This window comes from Lissotriton helveticus, chromosome 5_2 (genome assembly GCF_964261635.1).
Source record: "Lissotriton helveticus chromosome 5_2, aLisHel1.1, whole genome shotgun sequence".
NCBI lineage: Eukaryota > Metazoa > Chordata > Amphibia > Caudata > Salamandridae > Lissotriton > Lissotriton helveticus.
The window spans coordinates 4,210,146-4,235,413 of NC_136066.1; the positions used below are offsets into that span (position 1 = coordinate 4,210,146).

Consider the following 25,268-nt stretch of genomic DNA (forward strand, 5'->3'; position numbering starts at 1 on the left):
GCAATAGTCACTATTAACACATACGAACGCGGCTCTCTGGTTGCAACAATGCCTCAAACCAGGGTAAATTGCACATTCTTTACTTCCACAACACTAAACATTCTCTTTCACAATGACCTTCTCACACCTATTTTTGCTCCGATGCAATTAAGATTCTTTACTACTTATTTCGTCCTCGGTAAAGCACTCCTTTTCTACTCTTTCGGCAATAAGGATATACATCCGAAACAGCTGTGCTTCATCTTAATACCTTGAAGGAAGTTATGTTCACCAAAAGATAGTGTATTGTATAGAAAATCTAAACTCCCTTTTCCACCTCCACTTGTCAAAGGCAACTGTACGTTCTCTTTAATCACCAGGACGCTTCTCAAACGGGCCATTACGTTGTGAATAATAAAGTGTGGCTGTCCAGTATTTTGTAATATACGTTTGTAGGAAGCTGGCTCTGTATATACTATACCAAAGTAAGGTATAGTGTGCACAGATTCCAGTGGGTCCTCAAAGGTAGGCAGAGGAAAAAGTAGATAGCACCTCTCATTTGTGGCAGTGTGGGTGAGCAGCAAGGCGTTATCAGAGGGCAGTGTTAAGCATTTATTGTACACACTCAGGCAAGAAATTATGTCACACACTCAACGACTGAACTCAGACCAATTTGTTTGTATAAAAATATTATTTTGTTGTATTTTATTTCTAGAACCAAACCTGGTGCAGGTAAGTGAAATAATACTTTGCGGGAATAATGCAGGTGAATACAGTTGCAATTCAGTTGAATGCATTTGGTTTCTTTAAAGGCAAGTCAACAGTTGAAATTACTTTTCAGTTACTAATGTAATACTGTATGATTACTTTTTGGATTACTTTTTAAGTCACTTTCCCTACTCTATGCCCAGATATCACACTGGGACATTTCCTAAAAAAAGGTGAGCAAATCAGTTTTTGTAAATAAGCAGTTTCTTATGTTTTCATACAATGTCCCAACTTCCCCACAGAAACCGTCAATTCAATTCTATTGGAGGAAATATGTATCTGCAGTACACATGCCTCGAACATGAAGTGAATGGTTTACAGGGAAGTACTTGGTTTTGGGAGTTGGGTTTCTGGGGTTAGAACAAGGGTTCCCCCAGGGTCAAGGATGCCCTCTCAAAGCACCCCCAGAGGCACTAGGGCAGCTGGGTGCAGAGCGCTGAGGCCCCATTTTATCCAATGGAGGTACGGGGCCTCCGGTTGGTGGCTGCTCACAGGCACGCCACATGGATGTGGGATCAAAGTTCCTAGGGTTTAGCTCAGGGCAAAGGGGGATCTGATTTGGCATACAAGGTGCACCCGCAGCGGCAGCCGAGTGCAGAGCGCCGATTTGGGGTTGGGTGCCCTGTTTTCAAAGGGAGTTGCAGGTTTTGGATTTTGGCCGCAGCCTTGGTCCAGGAAGCATTCCGGGAGGAACCAACAGCTAGGCAGGTAAGTTGAAGGGCTTGGGGACGTAGGTGCACCTCAGCTTCTCTTCTCCAGGGCGCAGGGCGGCTGAATTCAGGGGTGCCTTTTGAGGTCAGATTTCACCTTACCGGGTCACTTGTGGTTTGGGAGGGGGGGGGGGTGGTGGAGGGGAGAGGTCTTCGTGCAGTGCCTGCAGGCGACGTCAGGGAGTCTAAGAGGGGTCAACTCACAGTGAACTCAGACTCTGGAGCGATGGGGGACCTCGCTGGGACCGGTGGGCCACTCAGACTCATGCCATAAGCGTCGGGTGTAGTGATGGTTCCAGGCGTCATGTTTCTACGTCCTCAGCAGGCTCTGAGTCCTTTTTTGTGTTTCTTTTGAACAGTGCTGTTGTTCACAGGAGATCCACTCATGGGGAAGGCAGTCAGTCCTCCCAAGGATTCTGGCTGCAGGACAAGGTGATTTTTGGAGCAGGATCTCTGGAAACTGCAGACATGCCGTAGGGCTGGGGCCGAGTCAGTTCTTCTCTGAAGTCTCCTCTGCTGGGCGTCTTCTTTCGTCCTTCGTAGGTTGAAGGAATCCATCTTCTTGGTTCATGGCTGTCCCCAAATACTGTATTTAGGGGGTGTTTTAGGGGTCTTTATGTCAGTAGCCAATGGGCTACTGATCTTAGGTGACTACACCCCACGTGGGGGAGTATGCACAATCCCTAATCCTGATTGGAGAGTGCCTGCCATCTGCAAGATGGCAGGCACCAAGGAGTGGGCTTCAACTCGCCTCCCCCACCTGAGGGGTGGGGTTGGCAGAAATGGGAACACCTTCTGGGCTGTTCTCATTTTTCCGCCTGTCTTCCCGTTGAAAAGGAGGGGAGACAGGAGGGGGGCCTGCTCCCGATAGCAGGAGCGGGTGAGGGTCGAGTTACAAAGGCGGCAAGGACTTTGAAGTTTCCCTTGACACGTCCGCCCAGGAAAGGCTTTGTTTCTGGGCACAGGGAGCTAAGGTTCCCACCCCAGGGATCCTGAAATATGTCTTGTGGGGGCAGGCTGGTGTTTACCAGTCAGGGAACTCACCAGTGGCTGGTCGTTTTTCAGGGGGCATCTATCTCTAAGATGCCCTCTGAGTGCATAGTATAATACATTCCACACTGGCATCAGTGCGGGTTTAATGTGCTGAGAAGGTTGCTACCAAACTTCCCAGAATTCAGTGTAGCCATTATGGCGCTGTTGAGTTCGTAATGACAAACTCCCAGATCATATACTGTTAAAGGCTTTACTGCACTTACAATATCTAAGAATCGGGCTACACACAGTAGGGGTGCAGGGCTCATGCACCTGTATCCTCACCACTGGTATAGTGCACCCAGCTAGAGGAGTGGCTGACCCATGCCAGGGCCGTGGGTTGCAGGCCTGGCACACAGGGATGTGTGGCACGTCGACTCTTCACTTTTCTCTGCACCAAAACACACAGCCTGCAAAGCCAGTGTGTGTGTGTAAAGGGACATGGCCTCTAAGTGTGGCACAATAAATGCTGCGGCCCTTAGAGGCCTTCCCTGGTCACAGTCCCTGGGCACCTGTGGTACCTTTCACAAGGGGCTTGCCTGTGGCCAGGGATGTGCCAACTGACGGTACAAAGGTACAGTTTTGGGAAAGTACATAGGCCCTGGGAACCAGATTGGCGTTGTGCACATCAAGTCAAAGTGCATCAGAAATCTGGCAAAATGTGTGTGGGGGTGGGGGGAGGGGTACTGCAACAGAAACCCAGCTTCCTACAACATTACAGTAAAGTCTCATCACCATGAACAGCAGTTCTATACCATTATCCTGATTAATGACTTCCAATTTGGTGACTAATTGAAAACAAAAATAAATAAACCGCACCAACAGCGGAGAGAGAAGGTATGTTGCTTCATAATATTTATACAGTCAATATGGAATCCGGAGTTTGGACGTCACAGGATTTCTGCCACGCTTGAGAGGAAAGACATCCTTTATGGAAGAGGAAACCTCACACACATAATAGCGTCATGCTTCATCAACTGCATCCTCTCACCTCTCTGGTAGGACAGTGCCACCGGGCGGACTCGACCTCCCCGAAGATATCAAGGGAAGGAGGTAGTTCTTCGATATAAACTACTGGGACAAGGTGGGGTCCAGAATAAATATAAAATACCTCGATGTTCCTCTGCGTTTTACCTTTATTGGAGAGGACACCGCGCATATCTAAAAAAATTTGTGTAGTCAGCAAGCCGAAAAGGCTAGCAAGTAGAATCTTCTAGTTCTCCGCCTAGTACAGCAGTCAGTGCTGTCCTCACGGGTTCACCCCATACCTTTAATTTTCAATAACCATATACGAGATATCTGATGGATATCACGAGTGGCATCAGTTATTGTTTCAATCATATGGTTATAACATGTAATTATGTGGAGACCGTGTTTGCTGCCTACGTCGAACTGGTGAGTAAGCGTTATATTTCACCCACTCCCATTCCAGAATGATACCCACTCTGCCCGTAACTTTGACACAGAAGGACTAGGAGGATATCTTCCTTCACAACTGCAGGGTGGAGCATGGGATGGTCGTCCTGATTCTGGAGCAGTCTGTAGCATCTGCCTAGCCGCTATGATGTCACAGATAGACATTTAATGTCCTGGTTCAAGTCCACTTCCAACAAAAACTAGTAAAGCCTTTCGGTTTAATGGGTGCACCTAGCCCTGTGGATAGCACAACGGCAATATAGGGCCATCAAGAGGGCGGGTACCACAGGGGACGGCATACTGGGTCCTGGCTCACCAGAACGCCTGCTCCCATTGAAACAACAACGAGGCCCCAACAAGGTTATGCAGTAGACTGTCATCCTACAGGACTGCTCCTCACTCACCACAGACTCAAACTTCACAGCTTAGAACACCGCGAACTGCACCAGTGTCTTCAGAGGTTGGAATCTTTGATGTCTGGGTGCTGGGTTTTGGGGTCTAGAGTTTCTAGACTATTTTCCCTTTGGAGTTCTGGCGAATTAGCACCCAAAGCATCTGCCCACCAAGAAGTCATGTCTGGTACCCAGTAAAATAACTTAACAAAAAACTCTCCGTCAGTGCCCCAACAACAAAACAAAACACCTTGCGAGGAAGGCAAGTTCAGAAATTCCAGGAGTCAGCAGTGCCCAGTCCCACAGGTTATCGTAGGCCATCGAGCCAATGCCAAAGAAAACCGAGCACCTCCTGCGAGGTTACTATCAGACCACGGACTCCTCTCTCTGTCCTGGAATGTGGAAGCACCTTCCGGTTCCAGTTTTTAAATCTTCAGTTTACATACCTGTAAATACAAGTTCTAGTTACCTCCCAACATCCAGAACACGCAGCACTATGGAGTGTGATGTAGCATATGACTAAGCCTCTGCTCCTCATGGAGTAAACCTTGTGTCAATCCAGGATCCTTCGCCTCAGTGTAAGCCTTTTAACACTACTTTACCACTCACGAACTGGTGAATACCCAATAAGAGCAACATGATTATTCAACTACAGTGTGTTAAAGGACCAAGCGCACACTGGGTACAGCCCAGTAACTTCTTCCGGGAGTTGATAGGACACACCCACCTTGCTCAGGACCTCAGCATGCACCTCTGAACAAGCACACCCTCCCCCACAACCCTCTATCAGCACTGCTGGTGCTCCAGGAGCCCATGAGATAAACCCACCCCCCACTGGACCCCAGAACAGGCACACCCTCCACGACAACCCTCTATCAGCACTGCTGGTGCTCCAGGAGCCCATGAGATAAATTCCCCCCTCCCCCCCACTGGACCCCAGAACAGGCACACCCTAGCCGACAATACTTCATCAGCCGTGCTGGTGCTCCTGGAGCTCATGAAATACACCCACCCCACTCCAGACCTCAGAACAGGCACACCCTCTGTGACAACCCTCCAACAGCACTGCTGGTGCTCCAGGAGCTCATGAAATACACCCACCCTGCTCTGGACCTCAGGACAGGCACACCCTCCCCAACAATCCTCCACCAGCACTGCTAGTGCTCCAGGAGCTCATGAAATACACCCACCCTGCTCTGGACCCCAGAACAGGCAAACCCTCAGACAATCCTCCATCAGCACTGCAGGTGCTCCAGGAGCTCATGAAATACACCCACCCTGCTCTGGACCCCAGAACAGGCACACCCTCTCAGACAATCCTCCATCAGCACTGCTAGTGCTCCAGGAGCTCATGAAATACACCCACCCTGCTCTGGACCCCAGAACAGGCACACCCTCAGACAATCCTCCATCAGCACTGCAGGTGCTCCAGGAGCTCATGAAATACACCCACCCTGCTCTGGACCCCAGAACAGGCAAACCCTCAGACAATCCTCCATCAGCACTGCTAGTGCTCCAGGAGCTCATGAAATACACCCACCCTGCTCTGGACCCCAGAACAGGCACACCCTCAGACAATCCTCCATCAGCACTGCTAGTGCTCCAGGAGCTCATGAAATACACCCACCCTGCTCTGGACCCCAGAACAGGCAAACCCTCAGACAATCCTCCATCAGCACTGCTAGTGCTCCAGGAGCTCATGAAATACACCCACCCTGCTCTGGACCCCAGAACAGGCACACCCTCTCAGACAATCCTCCATCAGCACTGCAGGTGCTCCAGGAGCTCATGAAATACACCCACCCTGCTCTGGACCCCAGAACAGGCACACCCTCTCAGACAATCCTCCATCAGCACTGCAGGTGCTCCAGGAGCTCATGAAATACACCCACCCTGCTCTGGACCCCAGAACAGGCACACCCTCTCAGACAATCCTCCATCAGCACTGCAGGTGCTCCAGGAGCTCATGAAATACACCCACCCTGCTCTGGACCCCAGAACAGGCACACCCTCTCAGACAATCCTCCATCAGCACTGCAGGTGCTCCAGGAGCTCATGAAATACACCCACCCTGCTCTGGACCCCAGAACAGGCACACCCTCTCAGACAATCCTCCATCAGCACTGCAGGTGCTCCAGGAGCTCATGAAATACACCCACCCTGCTCTGGACCCCAGAACAGGCACACCCTCTCAGACAATCCTCCATCAGCACTGCAGGTGCTCCAGGAGCTCATGAAATACACCCACCCTGCTCTGGACCCCAGAACAGGCACACCCTCAGACAATCCTCCATCAGCACTGCTAGTGCTCCAGGAGCTCATGAAATACACCCACCCTGCTCTGGACCCCAGAACAGGCACACCCTCAGACAATCCTCCATCAGCACTGCAGGTGCTCCAGGAGCTCATGAAATACACCCACCCTGCTCTGGACCCCAGAACAGGCACACCCTCTCAGACAATCCTCCATCAGCCGTGCTGGTGCTCCAGGAGCTCATGAAATACACCCACCCTGCTCTGGACCCCAGAACAGGCACACCCTCAGACAATCCTCCATCAGCACTGCAGGTGCTCCAGGAGCTCATGAAATACACCCACCCTGCTCTGGACCCCAGAACAGGCACACCCTCAGACAATCCTCCATCAGCACTGCTAGTGCTCCAGGAGCTCATGAAATACACCCACCCTGCTCTGGACCCCAGAACAGGCACACCCTCAGACAATCCTCCATCAGCACTGCTAGTGCTCCAGGAGCTCATGAAATACACCCACCCTGCTCTGGACCCCAGAACAGGCACACCCTCTCAGACAATCCTCCATCAGCACTGCAGGTGCTCCAGGAGCTCATGAAATACACCCACCCTGCTCTGGACCCCAGAACAGGCACACCCTCTCAGACAATCCTCCATCAGCACTGCAGGTGCTCCAGGAGCTCATGAAATACACCCACCCTGCTCTGGACCTCATCACGCACCTCAGAACAGGCAAACCCTCCAGGACAACCCTCCGTCGACACACAACTAGAAAGATCCCTCCCCACTCCTTGGCACACACCTTGGCCCTGTGACGATGCTCCTCTTTTAGCTTCTCCTGCTTTCCCAGCACCTCCTTGGAGCTAAGAGGCAAAATAAACATGTTTAGTTACAGTATTTTATGCCATCTATAAACAAATATATAAAGATATGCAAATAACATAAGTACAATCAAAATATACATCAAACCTTTAGAGGCACAAAGAGAATACTCAGGTAGGGAAAGGTCATCAGAAAAAGACTATACCCATTACTTAATCTACAAACCCCAACGTACTTCTAAATAGCAAAATCCTATTAATAATAATGATAATTAGTCTAGTAAAATAAGTAATAAATCCATTACTAATTTTCTGCTAGTGGATAAAAATGTAAGCAAACTAAAAACCGGCAAGTCCTGCAGCCCGCAGCCTCCAAGAACTCTAGGGACCTGCCCTGCCTTACCAAAAGACTCTGCTCTCCCGTGGACACCGGAATTATTCAACAGCAACCCAAACCAAAACTCCAGATCCAGCTGGAACCGAGGGTCATCACCACTCTCCACCTGACGCCCACGGCCCGAGTATAAGTGGCCCAACACCCCAGCGAGATCCCCCCGGCGTACCTTACCTGGGGTCCAGCATTGGACGCCCTCCTCCAACCCTCTCCTCGACGCCTGCAGACTCCTCCTGAAGGTCCCCCCAACCAGTTAGAAGAATGCGACACGAAAAAGCACTCCTGCACCACAGGACACCCCCCCGCACGGGAGCAACAAAGAGCTGTTTGAGCTGCGAGCAGCTGAAACCTACGCAAGTAACCTCATGCAAGCGCACAACACAGGAGATGCATGGACTTTGCCAACATATTACACTCAAGACTCAAAAGCCACTGCTCGATAACACAGCAACACCTCCAGAGAATGAATGCCCCAAACCCCATCAAGTCCACATCTGTACCACTGGATGGTAACTGTCAATGGGACACTGGAGGAACAACTAAGGGAAGTCGGGTGAATTATCAGGCGAAACGCAGATGTCTGTCAGAGCCCTAACTGGCTTATCCCAGGGAGGTCGGTAGCCCTGGAACATGGAAGGATCTATGGCTGGTGGAATTTGTGCAGCAGTTAGCGGACTACCTCAAGATCATTGAGAGTTAAGAGAAGAGAGCCGAGCAGGAGAGGTGGCCACCAATTCAAAATTACCCAGGGCTCAAAGTTCCATAGTTGGCTACAACGAAGGCATGCTTTCACCAGAAAAGCAGGACGCTGAATATGAACATATTTGAAAACATTTCTTCCATTAAAAAATAACAAGCATCGTTAAAGCCAATAGGCCTCTGTTTCAGACAGAGCAGTGTTCTTGGGCTGACTAGACGCCGCAAGCTCTGCTGATACGCAGCTGCTTTTAACTCCTTTTTTTTGTATTTTTAATAATCACCAGATACAATTGTATTGAAACTTCGCCTACCTACCTCACGCTGTGCTTAGCCCCGGTCCGACACGGCCTGTGCCGATTGATCGGAGGGCTGCAAGCACTTACTTCCGCTTTCCGCTCCTATGAGCAGGTTAGCGCTACAGACCTCACAGTCTCATTCAGTATTTAAAACAGCCCTGTCAGCGCAAGCGCAGCGGACGCGCGCAGCGGGCGCGCCAAAGGCAATGCCCGTCTGCGCCGAGACCGGGCCCAGGGCCACCTCCCCTGGTCTATCTACTGTGAAATCATTTATTGCTTATTCAGTAATCCACCTGGACAAAGCTAATCCAGCTTTGTCCAGGTCGAGACAATAACTGCAATATTTTAAAACTTGAGAACATAGATAAACACAAGGAAACAATGTGCACTCGTTGTGATCTCAGTCTACGACCCACTAGAAGGACCACCAATATACTTCTCCCAAACAACATTAAAAACCTGAACATAAGCACAGCTCTCCTAAATGCTCGCTCTTTGGGCAAACATAGGCAGGAGATTGCAGATTTTATTACAGACAGAAAGAAAGATTGATATTCTGTTTGTAACAGAAACATGGACCGATAAGGAGTCCGAGACGGATTTGGTGGTGGCAATTCCGGAAGGCTACACTGTACAAAGGCAGGATAGAGTCAATAGAAAAGGGGGTGGCTTGGCTATAATTGCACGTAACCATTTCCCTATAACAATATCTCATGTTCCCTCCTCCTCATGTGAAGCTGTTCATTTTTCTTTTATGATAACTCCCTCATATAACTTTAAAGGAGCACTCCTTTACAGACCCCCAGGATCACGGACTGAGTTCCCTGCCACTTTAAACACCCTGATGGAATCTCTAGCGATAGAAGATTCTTTTACTATCCTAGGGAATTTTAATTTCCATATGAAAAATATGAACAATAATGAAACTATGGCACTTCTGACTGATATGGAGACGCTGGGTTTTACCCAGCTGGTTACTTCAGCTTCGCATGAGGCAGGTCACATACTGGATGGCATATTCTCCAACTCAAAGCATGTTTATATAAAATATATCATTTCTTTAATATGGTCAGACCATTATGCGATCATATTTAACATACTAGCAAATAACGTAATAGCGAAAAAGGTGGTGGAATATAGATCGGGGACATTTAAGGTCTGGAAAGACATAAACAAGGACCATCTGACAGCACACCCAACTGCCACCAGACCGCTTATCCCGCCTGACCCTAATGCCGCTATTGATAGGTACTCCAACTGGTTAAATGATGCTAAGAATTTGTTGGTGCCAACAAGAGAATTTCTATGAACCGGTCCTCCCCTTCTGCACCCTGGTTTACCGGTGCTCTAAGAGAACAAAGACAAAAGTGCAGGAACTGTGAACGACACTGGCGCAAGTCATACAGTCCGGAGAAAAAAACATGATATAAGGAAGAATTGACCAAATATAAGATAGAATTTTCTTTTTTCCTGAATAATCATCATATCTCCCAGATTGAAGCTGCAAAAAATTCTAACAAACAACTGTTTCAAGTAGTTAAGAAGCTAGCAGGACACCCTTCAGAGACTACCCCTATTCCATCATAACCTCTGTGTGACTCCCTAGCTGACTATTTCTTTGAAAAAGTCAACACCATTTATTCAGAATTCTCGACTGTTGGACCCGGCCTCGTGGCGGGCCCTGGACGACATCAGCCCTCCACAGAGCCCCGGGCGGCCCCTTCCGCCCGATCCTGCACGCACCAACACTACCGGTCCGGTTACCACCACGGGCCACCACACCGGCCTTACTCCATCATGGGCCCATCACGTCCTGAGCACGAGGCCTCGCCCGACTCCATCTTGGGACCACCACGTCACGAACACGTGGCCTCGGCCCCGGCCCAGGCCCCAGCGAAGCCCCGACATCGAGGCGCCAAGATCTACCCAGGTGGTCGAGTGGCCACTCGACAGATCGCGGAGGAAGGGGGGTTTCGATGGGCCTCCAACCGTCCCCGGACGCCTGGTATCGATCACCCCCGGCATCCCTGGGTGCCGGCTCCACCCCCCTGCTGGGTGTCTGGACACCATCTTCCCGGCCCCTCTGGCCCCCAGGCGCGAGGGTCCGGACATCAAAGGACTCCAGTCCTATATCCGGGCAGGCCCCGGAGTAGGACGGCAGTTGTATCCTGGACTGGAAAGCCCTACTGACGCTGTCACGGCCAACCCCAGAAGAACTCATTGTCCCTGTAACCCGAGGATACCCTGAGAGCCTGCTGGCGCTGCCGCGGCCCACCTTTGCCGAACCATCTTGAGAGCCTGCTGGCACTGCCGCGGCCCACCTTTGCCGAACCATCTTGAGAGCCTGCTCGCACTGCCGCGGCCCACCTTTGCCGAGCCATCTTGAGAGCCTGCTGGCGCTGCCGCGGCCCACCTTTGCCGAACCATCTTGAGAGCCTGCTGGCGCTGCCACGGCCCACCTTTGCCGAACCATCTTGAGAGCCTGCTGGCGCTGCCGCGGCCCACCTTTGCCGAACCATCTTGAGGGCCTGCTGGCGCTGCCGCGGCCCACCTTTGCCGAACCCTCTTGAGAGCCTGCTGGCGCTGCCGCGGCCCACCTTTGCCGAACCATCTTGAGAGCCTGCTGGCGCTGCCGCGGCCCACCTTTGCCGAACCATCTTGAGAGCCTGCTCGCACTGCCGCGGCCCACCTTTGCCGAACCATCTTGAGAGCCTGCTCGCACTGCCGCGGCCCACCTTTGCAGAGCCATCTTGAGAGCCTGCTGGCGCTGCCGCGGCCCACCTTTGCCGAACCATCTTGAGAGCCTGCTGGCGCTGCCGCGGCCCACCTTTGCCGAACCATCTTGAGAGCCTGCTGGCGCTGCCGCGGCCCACCTTTGCCGAACCATCTTGAGGGCCTGCTGGCGCTGCCGCGGCCCACCTTTGCCGAACCCTCTTGAGAGCCTGCTGGCGCTGCCGCGGCCCACCTTTGCCGAACCATCTTGAGAGCCTGCTGGCGCAGCCGCGGCCCACCTTTGCCGAACCATCTTGAGAGCCTGCTGGCGCTGCCGCGGCTCGACCTCTCGGAACCCCCCGGCTCGAGGATTGAGAGCTGTGCGCAGGGTATCCCGTCCTACACCCCAACCGAGACTGTCCCGCTACCCTGGCCCCCGAGCCCCGAGACTTTAAAGACCCCTCGGTCTACTTGTACATATCGCTGAGAACCAGCAGCCTTTATTTCCTGATAAAGCTTACGAACTCGACCTCTGGTGTGGTGTCCATTTGTAGTGTTGTGGTTACTCTGCTGTACGATCCTAGGAGAGGGCCCTCACCCAGGAGGCCTCTCAGTAACGCTCGGCTACTTCTTGACAGAGAGGTCAGTCAGACACCTTCTGCCTTCCCCGGGGGTCGCCTTTCTAACATCGACTAACGCTAAGACTAAAACACATTTAACCTCTCCTAGACGCCCAGATCACTGCCTAACGCAATTTGAGGAAGTTAATGAGCAATATATCACCGAAATATTGGAAACTATAAAATCAGGTTCTGCCACTGATCCCTGTCCCCCCACAGTCCTTGGTTCGGTTATCGACTTAACTGCCCCAGTTATTACTCAGATTTGCAATGCCATGTTTTTAGCAGGGACATATCCGGACAAGCTCAAAAACACCTTTCTCAAACCTCTGTTAAAAAAAACCCACTTAAACGCTGAGGACCTCAAAAACTATAGGCCAATAGCTAGTCTACCATTTCTAGCCAAAGTGACAGAGAAGGTGATGAACCGGCAGCAGTCTGAATTTATAGAGGACCATCATCTGTTGGATGATACGCAGTTCGTGTTCCGTAAGCTACACGGCACCGAAACTGCGCTAATTAAAGCTACTGAAGATATAAGGATCATCAGAGACCAAGGAGGCACAGCCCTGCTTGTACTGTTGGACCTTTCAGCGGCATTCGACACGGTCGATCATTCCACCCTGATCGACCGTGTCTCGGCCATAGGCATTCAAGATAGAGCATTCGAACTGCTCTCTTCCTTTCTCACGAACAGGACTCAGGCGGTGACACTAGGTCCCTTTCTATCTACACAACTGACGCTACCGGGTGGAGTGCCTCAAGGCTCATCCCTCAGTCCGACACTTTTTAATATTTATGTGTCGGACCTAGCTAGAGTTATCAAAGCTTATGGGATGAGCCTTACATCCTACGTGGACGACACTCAGTTGGTGTTAGCAGTATTCGATGACGGAGAGAAGGTGGCAGAATGCTTTCAAGAAGGAATGCTGGCCATCAGTAATTGGATGGCCAGCAATTGCTTGAAATTGAACTCCGAAAAAACGGAAGTTATCATCTTCGGAAAGCTTTCTCCGCCATGGTCCAGCTCATGGTGGCCATCACCATTGGGAACCTTACCCAGCCCGGTACCCAAGGTTAGGAACCTGGGAGTCATATTTGACGACAGTTTGAATTTTTTATCTCATACTAACCAAGTATCAGGGGAGAGGGGTTGGCCTAACGGCTAAGGCGCTCGACCTCGGACCTGGGGATCTGGGTTCGAGTCTCGGTAACGACGCCAAAAACCTCCTGTGATTCTGGGCAAATCACTTAATCTCCCCGTGCCTAAAATGAAAGTGTGTCCTCATGTAACGTAACTGGTGCTATGTAAAGCGCTCTGATACCCGATTCGGTTCGGGTCTAGTTCGCACTATAAAAAACTGCAAAATAAAAAAATAAAAAGTAGTTTCCACTGCTTTTTACAAACTCAAATTGATTAAGAAACTGATCCCTTATCTTCCAGAAAGTGCAGGAAAAACTTTGGTCAGCACGTTGGTGATGTCCTCCCTGGATTATTGCAATGGGCTGTTTGCCAATGCACAATGTAGGGTATTTAACAAATTGCAAACGGTCCAGAACACTGCTGCAAGATTGTTATCAGGGACTCCCAAATTTAAACCCATAATGCATGTCATTAGGAACTACCATTGGCTAACGAGAACCGTGTAAGATTCAAAGCTCTATGTATTGCATTCAAAGCTGCACATCAACTAGGCCCTCAGTTCTTGAAAGATCATCTATCCTTTTATTGTCCCAATAGGCAACTCCGCTCAATGACTGCTTATCAGTTACAGGCCCCAAGAGTAGAGACAGTATCTTGGGGAGATCGGCGCTTCGTAGTCACAACGGCCAGACTGTGGAACGCCTTGCCTCCACAGACCCGCTCATGCCAGACACTACTGCATTTCCGCAAGTTGATAAAAACATGGCTGTTCAATCAATAAGCGGCTGCTCTCCTGTAAGATGAAGTGTATTTTGGCCATCTAACCTTCAGCTAGCTCCTGATCCTGCTCAGTCCACAGCGCCGAGACGCCCAAGGGCATTTGTTGCGCTTTACAAGTTTCAAAAATAAATACATTTCAGGACCTATTAGCTACGCCGATGCCTCTTAGCAGTGATATGCAACATCATGTAGATGCTGTGCCACAGTGACGATGCGGTTGCAGCAGACACTTCATTTTGTAGGTCAAGCACGCGTGATGACTTGCGCACACGCATGTTCTTTTCATAAGATCTCTGGTGCCAGCTGGGGAGAAGAATGGGGTCAAGCGCATTAACAAGAGGGCTGCTTGCACCACTCTTGTACACACTTGATGTCTGTGCTAAGTTTGCTAAAGAGAAAGCTTGGCAGCAGCAGGTAGGGGAAAAGATAGGTACAACTGCAGCACCCACAAAAGGCCTGGTGGCACGAAAGATGCCCAGGGACGGCTGCCACCAGCCCCCCGCCCCCAAGGGAACCCTCCAGCGGTGTCCAGAACCGAGCAGCTTCCATCAGGAGTCCAGTGGAGATGCATGCACACCTGAAAATGTTGAAATAACCTCACAAAGTCCAGTATGAGACTTTCCTTCCTACGTGAAAAAAGGGTGTTCCCTCACACCTAGGACTCGCTCTCAATAAGTCATTGAGCCATCATCTAGCCAACAATTTTGCTCCAAATGCATCAATGTGCTACATATATTTCATACCATTTTTAACAAAGCTAATCATCCTGTACAAATAATTCCTGCCTATATACCCCATGCCCAGTGACAAGGCGGATTGACGCATAAGTTGTTTGTACAGGAAGATTCCCAGGGACACCCTTGTCAGGACTCCAGAGAAAAGAAAGTGTCTCCTACACAACTCCCCCTCATCTGCCCTTGCAAACTCAGATACTCCTGGTGCCGTCTCAGTCCTGACCAGGGAGCAGTGATCGAGCGTCACACCTCACTCACCTCTCCTCCATCTGCTCCTGCATGCTCTGATACTCCTGGTGACATTTCACCTCCATCACCTCCTCGAAGCGCTTCAGCTTCTCGGATGCCATTTCCGAGGCAATCCTTCCAGTCTTCTCTTGAAGGGCCTGTCGAAGCCTCAGTTGTTCCTAGACATTGGTAGGAAGCAACTTATTAAATGCCATCGGTCATAGAGCTCAAGGGATAACCTATCAGGATAGATTCCATAAAGGAATGTCATTGGGTTTGGGGGTGGTGTCTCAATGATTCCAAGAAATGGAGGACTAATAGGGAACCAAAAGGGAGGCCTCGTCAGGGTGCTAAAAGGAAAAAGAGCCAATGTCATAAGAGCCCCAGAGAAGTTGGTCTGTACAAGCTGCCCAATGGGAATGGCCCCCTAGTTAGGGAGTGTCAGAGAGAAAGGCAATAGAGCAGACGAGTGAGAGTCCCAGGGGCCCACAAAGGCAGCCGCGGCCTGCTTCAAACAGGAATGTCTCTAGAGAGAAATGAAGGGCCTTGTCAGAGGCAGTTAAACTCTTGTACACCCCTTACACCCCTTACCAAACAACACCTTAAAAGCTTCACCAGCATCGATCACCTTCATCCCAGTAACTGGACCTAGGGCCTCATCTTCACTTCCAGTGCAAGGTTCTTCCACACTCTCCCTTCAACAAAGGGAGAGGCTCCAGATCCCTTCAAAATGAGGCCAAAGCTCCTGCGCATTATCTCTTTACCTGCAGGGGTCCACTCCTGCACACTCACCCTTTAGTCATAAGGTGAGCCACTGATCAATCGACCGTTACCAAAATGGAAGGTTACCCGCACCAGTCACATCCAGGACAAGGCTCCAGCAAATTAACCTTTCACAATCTGCGACTGGCTCTAGCTCTCCGACTTTAACACACAAAAAGGCTACCGCACCTCATCTTAAGCTAGGGTGAAGCTTTGCACCTTTGCACTCGACCAGCGATCAGCTCACTCAGCCTCATATTTCACCCAAGGGACAGGCTATGGATCTAGACTGAACAGCGGAGGCTTGCCACTCCCCAGCGAAGCTTTGAACCTTTACATTCAACCGGCGATCAGCTCACTCACCCTCATGTTTCACCCAAGGGACAGGCTATGGATCTAGACTGAACAGCGAAGGCTTGCCACTCTCTAGTGAAGCTTTGAACCTTCACACTCGACCAGCAATCAGCTCACTCAGCCTCATATTTCACCCAAGGGCAGGCTATGGATCAAGACTGAACAGCGAAGGCTTGCCACTCCCCAGTGAAGCTTTGCACCTTTACACTCGACCAGCGATCAGCTCACTCACCCTCATATTTCACCCAAGGGACAGGCAATGGATGTAGACTGCGAAGGCTTGCCACTCCCCAGCGAAGCTTTGACCCTTCACACTCGACCAGCAATCAGCTCACTCACCCTCATATTTCACCCAAGGGACAGGCTATGGATCAAGACTGAACAGCGAAGGCTTGCCACTCCCCAGTGAAGCTTTGCACCTTCACACTCGACCAGCCATCAGCTCACTCACCCTCATATTTCACCCAAGGGACAGGCTATGGATCTAGACTGAACAGCGAAGGCTTGCCACTCTCCAGTGAAGCTTTGCACCTTCACACTCGACCAGCCATCAGCTCACTCACCCTCATATTTCACCCAAGGGACAGGCTATGGATCTAGACTGAACAGCGAAGGCTTGCCACTCTCCAGTGAAGCTTTGAACCTTCACACTCGACCAGCGATCAGCTCACTCAGCCTCACATTTCACCCAAGGGACAGGCTATGGATCTAGACTGAACAGCGAAGGCTTGCCACTCTCCAGCGAAGCTTTGAACCTTCACACTCGACCAGCGATCAGCTCACTCACCCTCATATTTCACCCAAGGGACAGGCTATGGATCAATGCTGAACAGCGAAGGCTTGCCACTCTCCAGTGAAGCTTTGCACCTTTACACTCGACCAGCGATCAGCTCACTCACCCTCATATTTTACCCAAGGGACAGGCTAGGGATCTAGACTGAACAGCGAAGGCTTGCCACTCCCCAGTGAAGCTTTGCACCTTTACACTCGACCAGCGATCAGCTCACTCACCCTCATATTTCACCCAAGGGACAGGCAATGGATGTAGACTGCGAAGGCTTGCCACTCCCCAGTGAAGCTTTGCACCTTTACACTCGACCAGCGATCAGCTCACTCACCCTCATATTTCACCCAAGGGACAGGCTATGGATCTAGACTGAAAAGCGAAGGATTGCCATTCCCCAGTGAAGCTTTGCACCTTCACACTCGACCAGCGATCAGCTCACTCACCCTCATATTTCACCCAAGGGACAGGCTATGGATCTAGACTGAACAGCGAAGGCTTGCCACTCTCCAGTGAAGCTTTGAACCTTTACACGCGACCAGCGACCAGCTCACTCACCCTCATATTTCACCCAAGGGACAGGCTATGGATCTAGACTGAACAGCGAAGGCTTGCCATTCCCCAGTGAAGCTTTTAACCTTTACACTCGACCAGCGATCAGCTCACTCACCCTCATATTTCACCCAATTGACAGGCTATGGATCTAGACTGAACAGCGAAGGCTTGCCACTCTCCAGTGAAGCTTTGAACCTTCACACTCGACCAGCGATCAGCTCACTCGCCTCATATTTCACCCAAGGGACAGGCTATGGATCAATGCTGAACAGCGAAGGCTTGCCACTCTCCAGTGAAGCTTTGAACCTTCACACTCGACCAGCGATCAGCTCACTCACCCTCATATTTCACCCAAGGGACAGGCTAGGGATCTAGACTGAACAGCGAAGGCTTGCCACTCTCCAGTGAAGCTTTGAACCTTCACACTCGACCAGCGATCAGCTCACTCACCCTCATATTTCACCCAAGGGACAGGCTATGGATCTAGACTGAACAGCGAAGGATTGCCATTCCCCAGTGAAGCTTTTAACCTTTACACTCGACCAGCGATCAGCTCACTCACCCTCATATTTCACCCAATTGACAGGCTATGGATCAAGACTGAACAGCGAAGGCTTGCCACTCTCCAGCGAAGCTTTGAACCTTCACACTCGACCAGCGATCAGCTCACTCACCCTCATATTTCACCCAAGGGACAGGCTATGGATCTAGACTGAACAGCGAAGGCTTGCCACTCTCCAGCGAAGCTTTGAACCTTCACACTCGACCAGCGATCAGCTCACTCACCCTCATATTTCAACCAAGGGACAGGCTATGGATCAAGACCGACAGCGAAGGCTTGCCACTCCCCAGTGAAGCTTTGCACCTTTACACTCGACCAGCGATCAGCTCACTCAGCCTCATATTTCACCCAAGGGACAGGCTATGGATCAAGACTGAACAGCGAAGGCTTGCCACTCCCCAGTGAAGCTTTAAACCTTCACACTCGACCAGCGATCAGCTCACTCAGCCTCATATTTCACCCAAGGGACTGGCTATGGATCTAGACTGAACAGCGAAGGCTTGCCACTCTCCAGCGAAGCTTTGCACCTTTACTCTCGACCAGCGATCAGCTCACTCACCCTCATATTTCACCCAAGGCACAGGCTATGGATCAAGACTGACAGCGAAGGCTTGCCACTCCCCAGTGAAGCTTTGAACCTTCACACTCGACCAGCGATCAGCTCACTCAGCCTCATATTTCACCCAAGGGACTGGCTATGGATCTAGACTGAACAGCGAAGGCTTGCCACTCTCCAGCGAAGCTTTGAACCTTCACACTCGACCAGCGATCAGCTCACTCACCCTCATATTTCACCCAAGGGACTGGCTATGCATCTAGACTGAACAGCGAAGGCTTGCCACTCTCCAGCGAAGCTTTGAACCTTCACACTCGACCAGCGATCAGCTCACTCACCCTCATATTTCACCCAAGGGACAGGCTATGGATCGAGACTGAACAGCGAAGGCTTGCCACTCCCCAGTGAAGCTTTGCACCTTTACTCTCGACCAGCGATCAGCTCACTCACACTCATATTTCACCCAAGGGACAGGCTATGGATCTAGACTGAACAGCGAAGGCTTGCCACTCCCCAGTGTAGCTTTGAACCTTTACACTCGACCAGCCATCAGCTCACTCACCCTCATATTTCACCCAAGGGACAGGCTATGGATCTAGACTGAACAGCGAAGGCTTGCCACTCTCCAGTGAAGCTTTGCACCTTCACACTCGACCAGCGATCAGCTCAGCTCACTCACCCTCATATTTCACCCAAGGGACAGGCTATGGATCTAGACTGAACAGCGAAGGCTTGCCACTCTCCAGTGAAGCTTTGCACCTTTACTCTCGACCAGCGATCAGCTCACTCACCCTCATATTTCACCCAAGGCACAGGCTATGGATCAAGACTGACAGCGAAGGCTTGCCACTCCCCAGTGAAGATTTGAACCTTCACACTCGACCAGCCATCAGCTCACTCACCCTCATATTTCACCCAAGGGACAGGCAATGGATAAAGACTGAACAGCGAAGGCTTGCCACTCTCCAGTGAAGCTTTGCACCTTCACACTCGACCAGCCATCAGCTCACTCACCCTCATATTTCACCCAAGGGACAGGCTATGGATCTAGACTGAACAGCGAAGGCTTGCCACTCTCCAGTGAAGCTTTGCACCTTCACACTCGACCAGCGATCAGCTCACTCACCCTCATATTTCACCCAAGGGACAGGCTATGGATCTAGACTGAACAGCGAAGGCTTGCCACTCTCCAGTGAAGCTTTGCACCTTTACTCTCGACCAGCGATCAGCTCACTCACCCTCATATTTCACCCAAGGGACAGGCTATGGATCTAGACTGAACAGCGAAGGCTTGCCACTCCCCAGAGAAGCTTTGCACCTTTACTCTCGACCAGCGATCAGCTCACTCACCCTCATATTTCACCCAAGGGACAGGCTATGGATCAATGCTGAACAGCGAAGGCTTGCCACTCCCCAGTGAAGCTTTGAACCTTCACACTCGACCAGCGATCAGCTCACTCACCCTCATATTTCACCCAAGGGACAGGCTATGGATCAATGCTGAACAGCGAAGGCATGCCACTCCCCAGTGAAGCTTTGCACCTTTACACTCGACCAGCCATCAGCTCACTCACCCTCATATTTCACCCAAGGGACAGGCAATGGATCAAGACTGAACAGCGAAGGCTTGCCACTCTCCAGTGAAGCTTTGAACCTTTACACGCGACCAGCGACCAGCTCACTCACCCTCATATTTCACCCAAGGGACAGGCCATGGATGTAGACTGCGAAGGCTTGCCACTCCCCAGTGAAGCTTTGCACCTTCACACTCGACCAGCGATCAGCTCACTCACCCTCATATTTCACCCAAGGGACAGGCTATGGATCAAGACTGACAGCGAAGGCTTGCCACTCCCCAGTGAAGCTTTGATCCTTCACACTCGACCAGCGATCAGCTCACTCACCCTCATATTTCACCCAAGGGACAGGCTATGGATCAATGCTGAACAGCGAAGGCTTGCCACTCCCCAGTGAAGCTTTGAACCTTCACACTCGACCAGCGATCAGCTCACTCACCCTCATATTTCACCCAAGGGACAGGCTATGGATCTAGACTGAACAGCGAAGGCTTGCCACTCTCCAGTGAAGCTTTGCACCTTCACACTCGACCAGCCATCAGCTCACTCACCCTCATATTTCACCCAAGGGACAGGCAATGGATCAAGACTGAACAGCGAAGGCTTGCCACTCTCCAGTGAAGCTTTGAACCTTCACACTCGACCAGCGATCAGCTCACTCACCCTCATATTTCACCCAAGGGACAGGCAATGGATCAAGACTGAACAGCGAAGGCTTGCCACTCCCCAGTGAAGCTTTGAACCTTTACTCTCGACCAGCGATCAGCTCACTCACCCTCATATTTTACCCAAGGGACAGGCTAGGGATCTAGACTGAACAGCGAAGGCTTGCCACTCTCCAGCGAAGCTTTGCACCTTTACACGCGACCAGCGACCAGCTCACTCACCCTCATATTTCACCCAAGGGACAGGCTATGGATCTAGACTGAACAGCGAAGGCTTGCCACTCCCCAGTGAAGCTTTGACCCTTCACACTCGACCAGCAATCAGCTCACTCAGCCTCATATTTCACCCAAGGGACAGGCTATGGATCTAGACTGAACAGCGACGGCTTGCCACTCTCCAGTGAAGCTTTGCACCTTTACACTCGACCAGCGATCAGCTCACTCACCCTCATATTTCACCCAAGGGACAGGCAATGGATCAAGACTGAACAGCGAAGGCTTGCCACTCTCCAGTGAAGCTTTGAACCTTCACACTCGACCAGCGATCAGCTCACTCACCCTCATATTTCACCCAAGGGACAGGCAATGGATCAAGACTGAACAGCGAAGGCTTGCCACTCTCCAGTGAAGCTTTGAACCTTCACACTCGACCAGCGATCAGCTCACTCACCCTCATATTTCACCCAAGGGACAGGCTATGGATCAAGACTGAACAGCGAAGGCTTGCCACTCTCCAGTGAAGCTTTGAACCTTTACACGCGACCAGCGACCAGCTCACTCACCCTCATATTTCACCCAAGGGACAGGCTATGGATCTAGACTGAACAGCGAAGGCTTGCCACTCCCCAGTGAAGCTTTGCACCTTTACACTCGACCAGCGATCAGCTCACTCACCCTCATATTTCACCCAAGGGACAGGCTATGGATCAATGCTGAACAGCGAAGGCTTGCCACTCCCCAGTGAAGCTTTGCACCTTTACACTCGACCAGCGATCAGCTCACTCACCCTCATATTTCACCCAAGGGACAGGCAATGGATGTAGACTGCGAAGGCTTGCCACTCCCCAGTGAAGCTTTGCACCTTCACACTCGACCAGCGATCAGCTCACTCAGCCTCATATTTCACCCAAGGGACTGGCTATGGATCTAGACTGAACAGCGAAGGCTTGCCACTCTCCAGTGAAGCTTTGCACCTTTACACTCGACCAGCGATCAGCTCACTCACCCTCATATTTCACCCAAGGGACAGGCTATGGATCAATGCTGAACCGCGAAGGCTTGCCACTCTCCAGTGAAGCTTTGCACCTTCACACTCGACCAGCGATCAGCTCACTCACCCTCATATTTCACCCAAGGGACAGGCTATGGATCTAGACTGAACAGCGAAGGCTTGCCACTCCCCAGTGAAGCTTTGCACCTTTATACTCTACCAGCGATCAGCTCACTCACCCTCATATTTCACCCAAGGGACAGGCTATGGATCTAGACTGAACAGCGAAGGCTTGTCACTCTCCAGTGAAGCTTTGACACTTTCCAGTGACTAGAGCTTACTCAGTGCAAAAAGTGCTAAATGGTAGAGCAGCAGGCCTTCAGCTACGTAGACCATCACAGTGCAAGGAAGGTTGGCATCACTCGCTCAATGAAGTGGCAGGAAAGTAGGACAAAGAGGGGTCTACTGCACTCCAAATCTCACCTTTCCTCTGATGCGGAGGTCCTCTTCATACCGCCGAATGAACGCTTCCACCTCGACGGATCTGGGTGACAGCAGCAGGAATGGAACCTCTGGGGCTGCAGGAGCAGGCCGGGAATCTGCAGGGCTCTGGGACATAACAAATGGTCACGTTACACACTGCAAATTCAACGTACAAACAACCAAGGCTTCATTCACCATAGTAAACTATTCTACACAGTTAGACCAACATAGTGAGCACAGAATTGTCTGTGCAGACGGTGTTACAAAAATGGTCCATAAAAATGAACAAGAAAATATTAAAGAGGCAGGACATTGAGAACAGAGTATTCTAGATGGAGGGCTGATCCTTAAAAGGAGTATTCTATGTAGATATCAGATCCACACAGAAAACGCTTCCTTTAATGTGATCCATATTACTTTTTTATTTGGGTGTTTTATTTAGCTCTACACGTCACTTCCCAGGGCGGAAACATAAAGAGGCAGATACAGTGAAAATTCCTGACTACATGAGTTATGAGTATAGCGAAGGGCAAAGGGTCGTCCTAGATCAGGCATTCAGGCATCACTCTGCTATGGTCCTTGGAATCGAGTAAAAGCCTGTTTGAAAAGTCAATTTTCAGAAGTTTGTTAACTAAAAATAAGCAGCTATAGGTCAGTGATGAAACCCAAGACGCATTTCTGATCTTGGAGGGTAAGTATCTTAAAGATGTGGTTTGACCCAGTGAGTTGAGGAGGAGCATCGTTTCTGATGGGACCAGGGTGGAATTTCGGAAGTGCCAGCACTTCTGTATGCCTGGCATTATACTCTTTCCAAACTGGAGGCCAGAGTACATTACGGAACTCCAAAGGGGCCGTCACCGATCACCTTTGTTCAATGCTCAGTATGGAAAAGGAAGAGGGGGTCTGATTGAAAGAGAGTTGTGTGCGCTTAGCTGTGACTTATGCTTCACTTACTGGTCACTTACCTGGAATACACGAGTAACTCACACCACCAAATTGGGCTCTACTCTTTTTTGAATGGCTTGATCGCAACAAGACACAAAATATTTATAGAAGTACTACTGCATTAGTAGCATTAATTAATTAACTTCAAATTTCTACCAAATATTTTTCTCTGACTGCCGAGTTGTGCCACTACTATAGGCTAGCATAGGTGCCAACATTTTTAACAAGTATTTATATGGCACTGGTGGAGTGGATAGTGACGTTTGCGGTGCTGCCAACTCACTACCTTATGGAAGGATAATTTCCATCCTTAGCTAATTGGTGCTCTAGTACTGCTTTATAACAAATCAAATGCTGCTTTCCATAAGATTTCTGCCAGCTATTGTAGGAAGCTGGCTCTGTATATACTATACCAAAGTAAGGTATAGTGTGCAGAGAGTCCAGTGGATCCGTGGAGGCTTTACATCCCACCGCTGCCACCAATGTAGGAGGCTGGCTCTGTATATACTATAGCAAAGTGAGGTATAGTGTGCAAAGTCAAGTGGATCGCTAGAGGTACAGCAGAGGTTGAAGTAGATACTACCTTACTCTCTTTTGTGGTTGTGTGGTTGAGCAATGTTGGGAGGTAGAACCAAGGAACTCCAAAGTTCAGGTTGGCACTCAATGGGCACCACCAGCAGCACTAGGACAGACCGCAGCAGCGCAAGCTTTTCAACCCCACAGAGCACAGGCAGTATGGGTAACAGCATTACTAGCACACAGGACAAGCAGATGCAGTGCAGGCGTCTCGCACAGTACACATGAGGCAAAGGCAGCAACAGTGCAAGCTTCTCAAACACACAGAGCGCACGCAGTATAGGTAACAGCATTACTACCTAACAGGGCAGGCAGCTGCTGCGCAAGCTTCTCTCATTACACCCAGCAAACATGCAGCGAATGCAGCATCAGTGCAAGCTTCTTTTACACACAAAACAAGCACTGGCGTTGCCAATAGGTCTCGCAGTAGGAAAGTTGGAGCTACTGGTTTTGTAAATGACATTTTATATTTATGTTTTGTGATTTACAATGCCAATACTTTTAACTTTAGCAAATGTGACACTTTTAGCATTTGTAATGCCACATGTTTTGTATTGACGTGACTTAGATGTATTGATATTACAAATAACAATGGCTTTTAATTTTTTAAAATAATTAATACTTAAATAAAAGTGATTGTAATTTATAATGGCAATGGTACGTTTTTGCCAGAGCTATTGGCTTTGGCAATGTATGTAAGCTATGTTCAAGAGCAGCTTGGCTGCTGTGAGGCATGCCATAAAGTTATAATAAAAAAAGTGTTAAAAGCATTTTTGTTACCTTATTTATAACCAAGAAGACATAATGTAAAACTGAAAAATGTTTATGCAACTGAGTTGAGGCCTGTTAAACTACCCACAGGGTAGCCTTTTATCAGGGTTTGTGTGGTATTTGAGCAAAGTAGTTCCTTTCTGTATAAGGTGATAATCAGTTTCACATTATCGTGTTTGATAAGAAGATCAAGGAGTGAGAAAATGAAAAAAGCATACGTAATGGTGGTGAAGATCACTGATATTGCGTGGCCAATGCGTGTAAGGGACTCAAACGTCTCAGGATTCTTTAAGGAACGGTTGCAGCGCAAGGACTAAGTTTACTTGTCTCTGGTGACCTATTCTCATACGACAACCAAACAAGGAAACTAATGATTATCAATCCTGCAAGACCACAAAAAAGCAGCCTTGACCGCCTGGAGCTGTGGGATTGTGATGTACTCGCCGGACGGCTACAACCCCTCACCCATCCCTTTTATTTTGCGAAGTACT

General features: G+C 50.1%; 1 protein-coding gene across 2 annotated transcripts in view; it reads right to left on the bottom strand.

Moving 5' to 3' along the window:
- GLE1 (GLE1 RNA export mediator) overlaps window positions 1-25,268 on the bottom strand; it is a 171,872-nt gene that overhangs the window by 106,025 nt on the left and 40,579 nt on the right. For both annotated transcript variants that reach the window (XM_078646606.1, XM_078646607.1), the window contains 3 exons: window positions 22,486-22,611; window positions 15,008-15,156; window positions 7,352-7,412 (listed from right to left, as the gene is read on the bottom strand). In XM_078646606.1, the coding sequence (XP_078502732.1) occupies window positions 7,352-7,412; window positions 15,008-15,156; window positions 22,486-22,611 (336 nt within the window). The remainder of the gene's footprint in view (window positions 1-7,351; window positions 7,413-15,007; window positions 15,157-22,485; window positions 22,612-25,268) is intronic.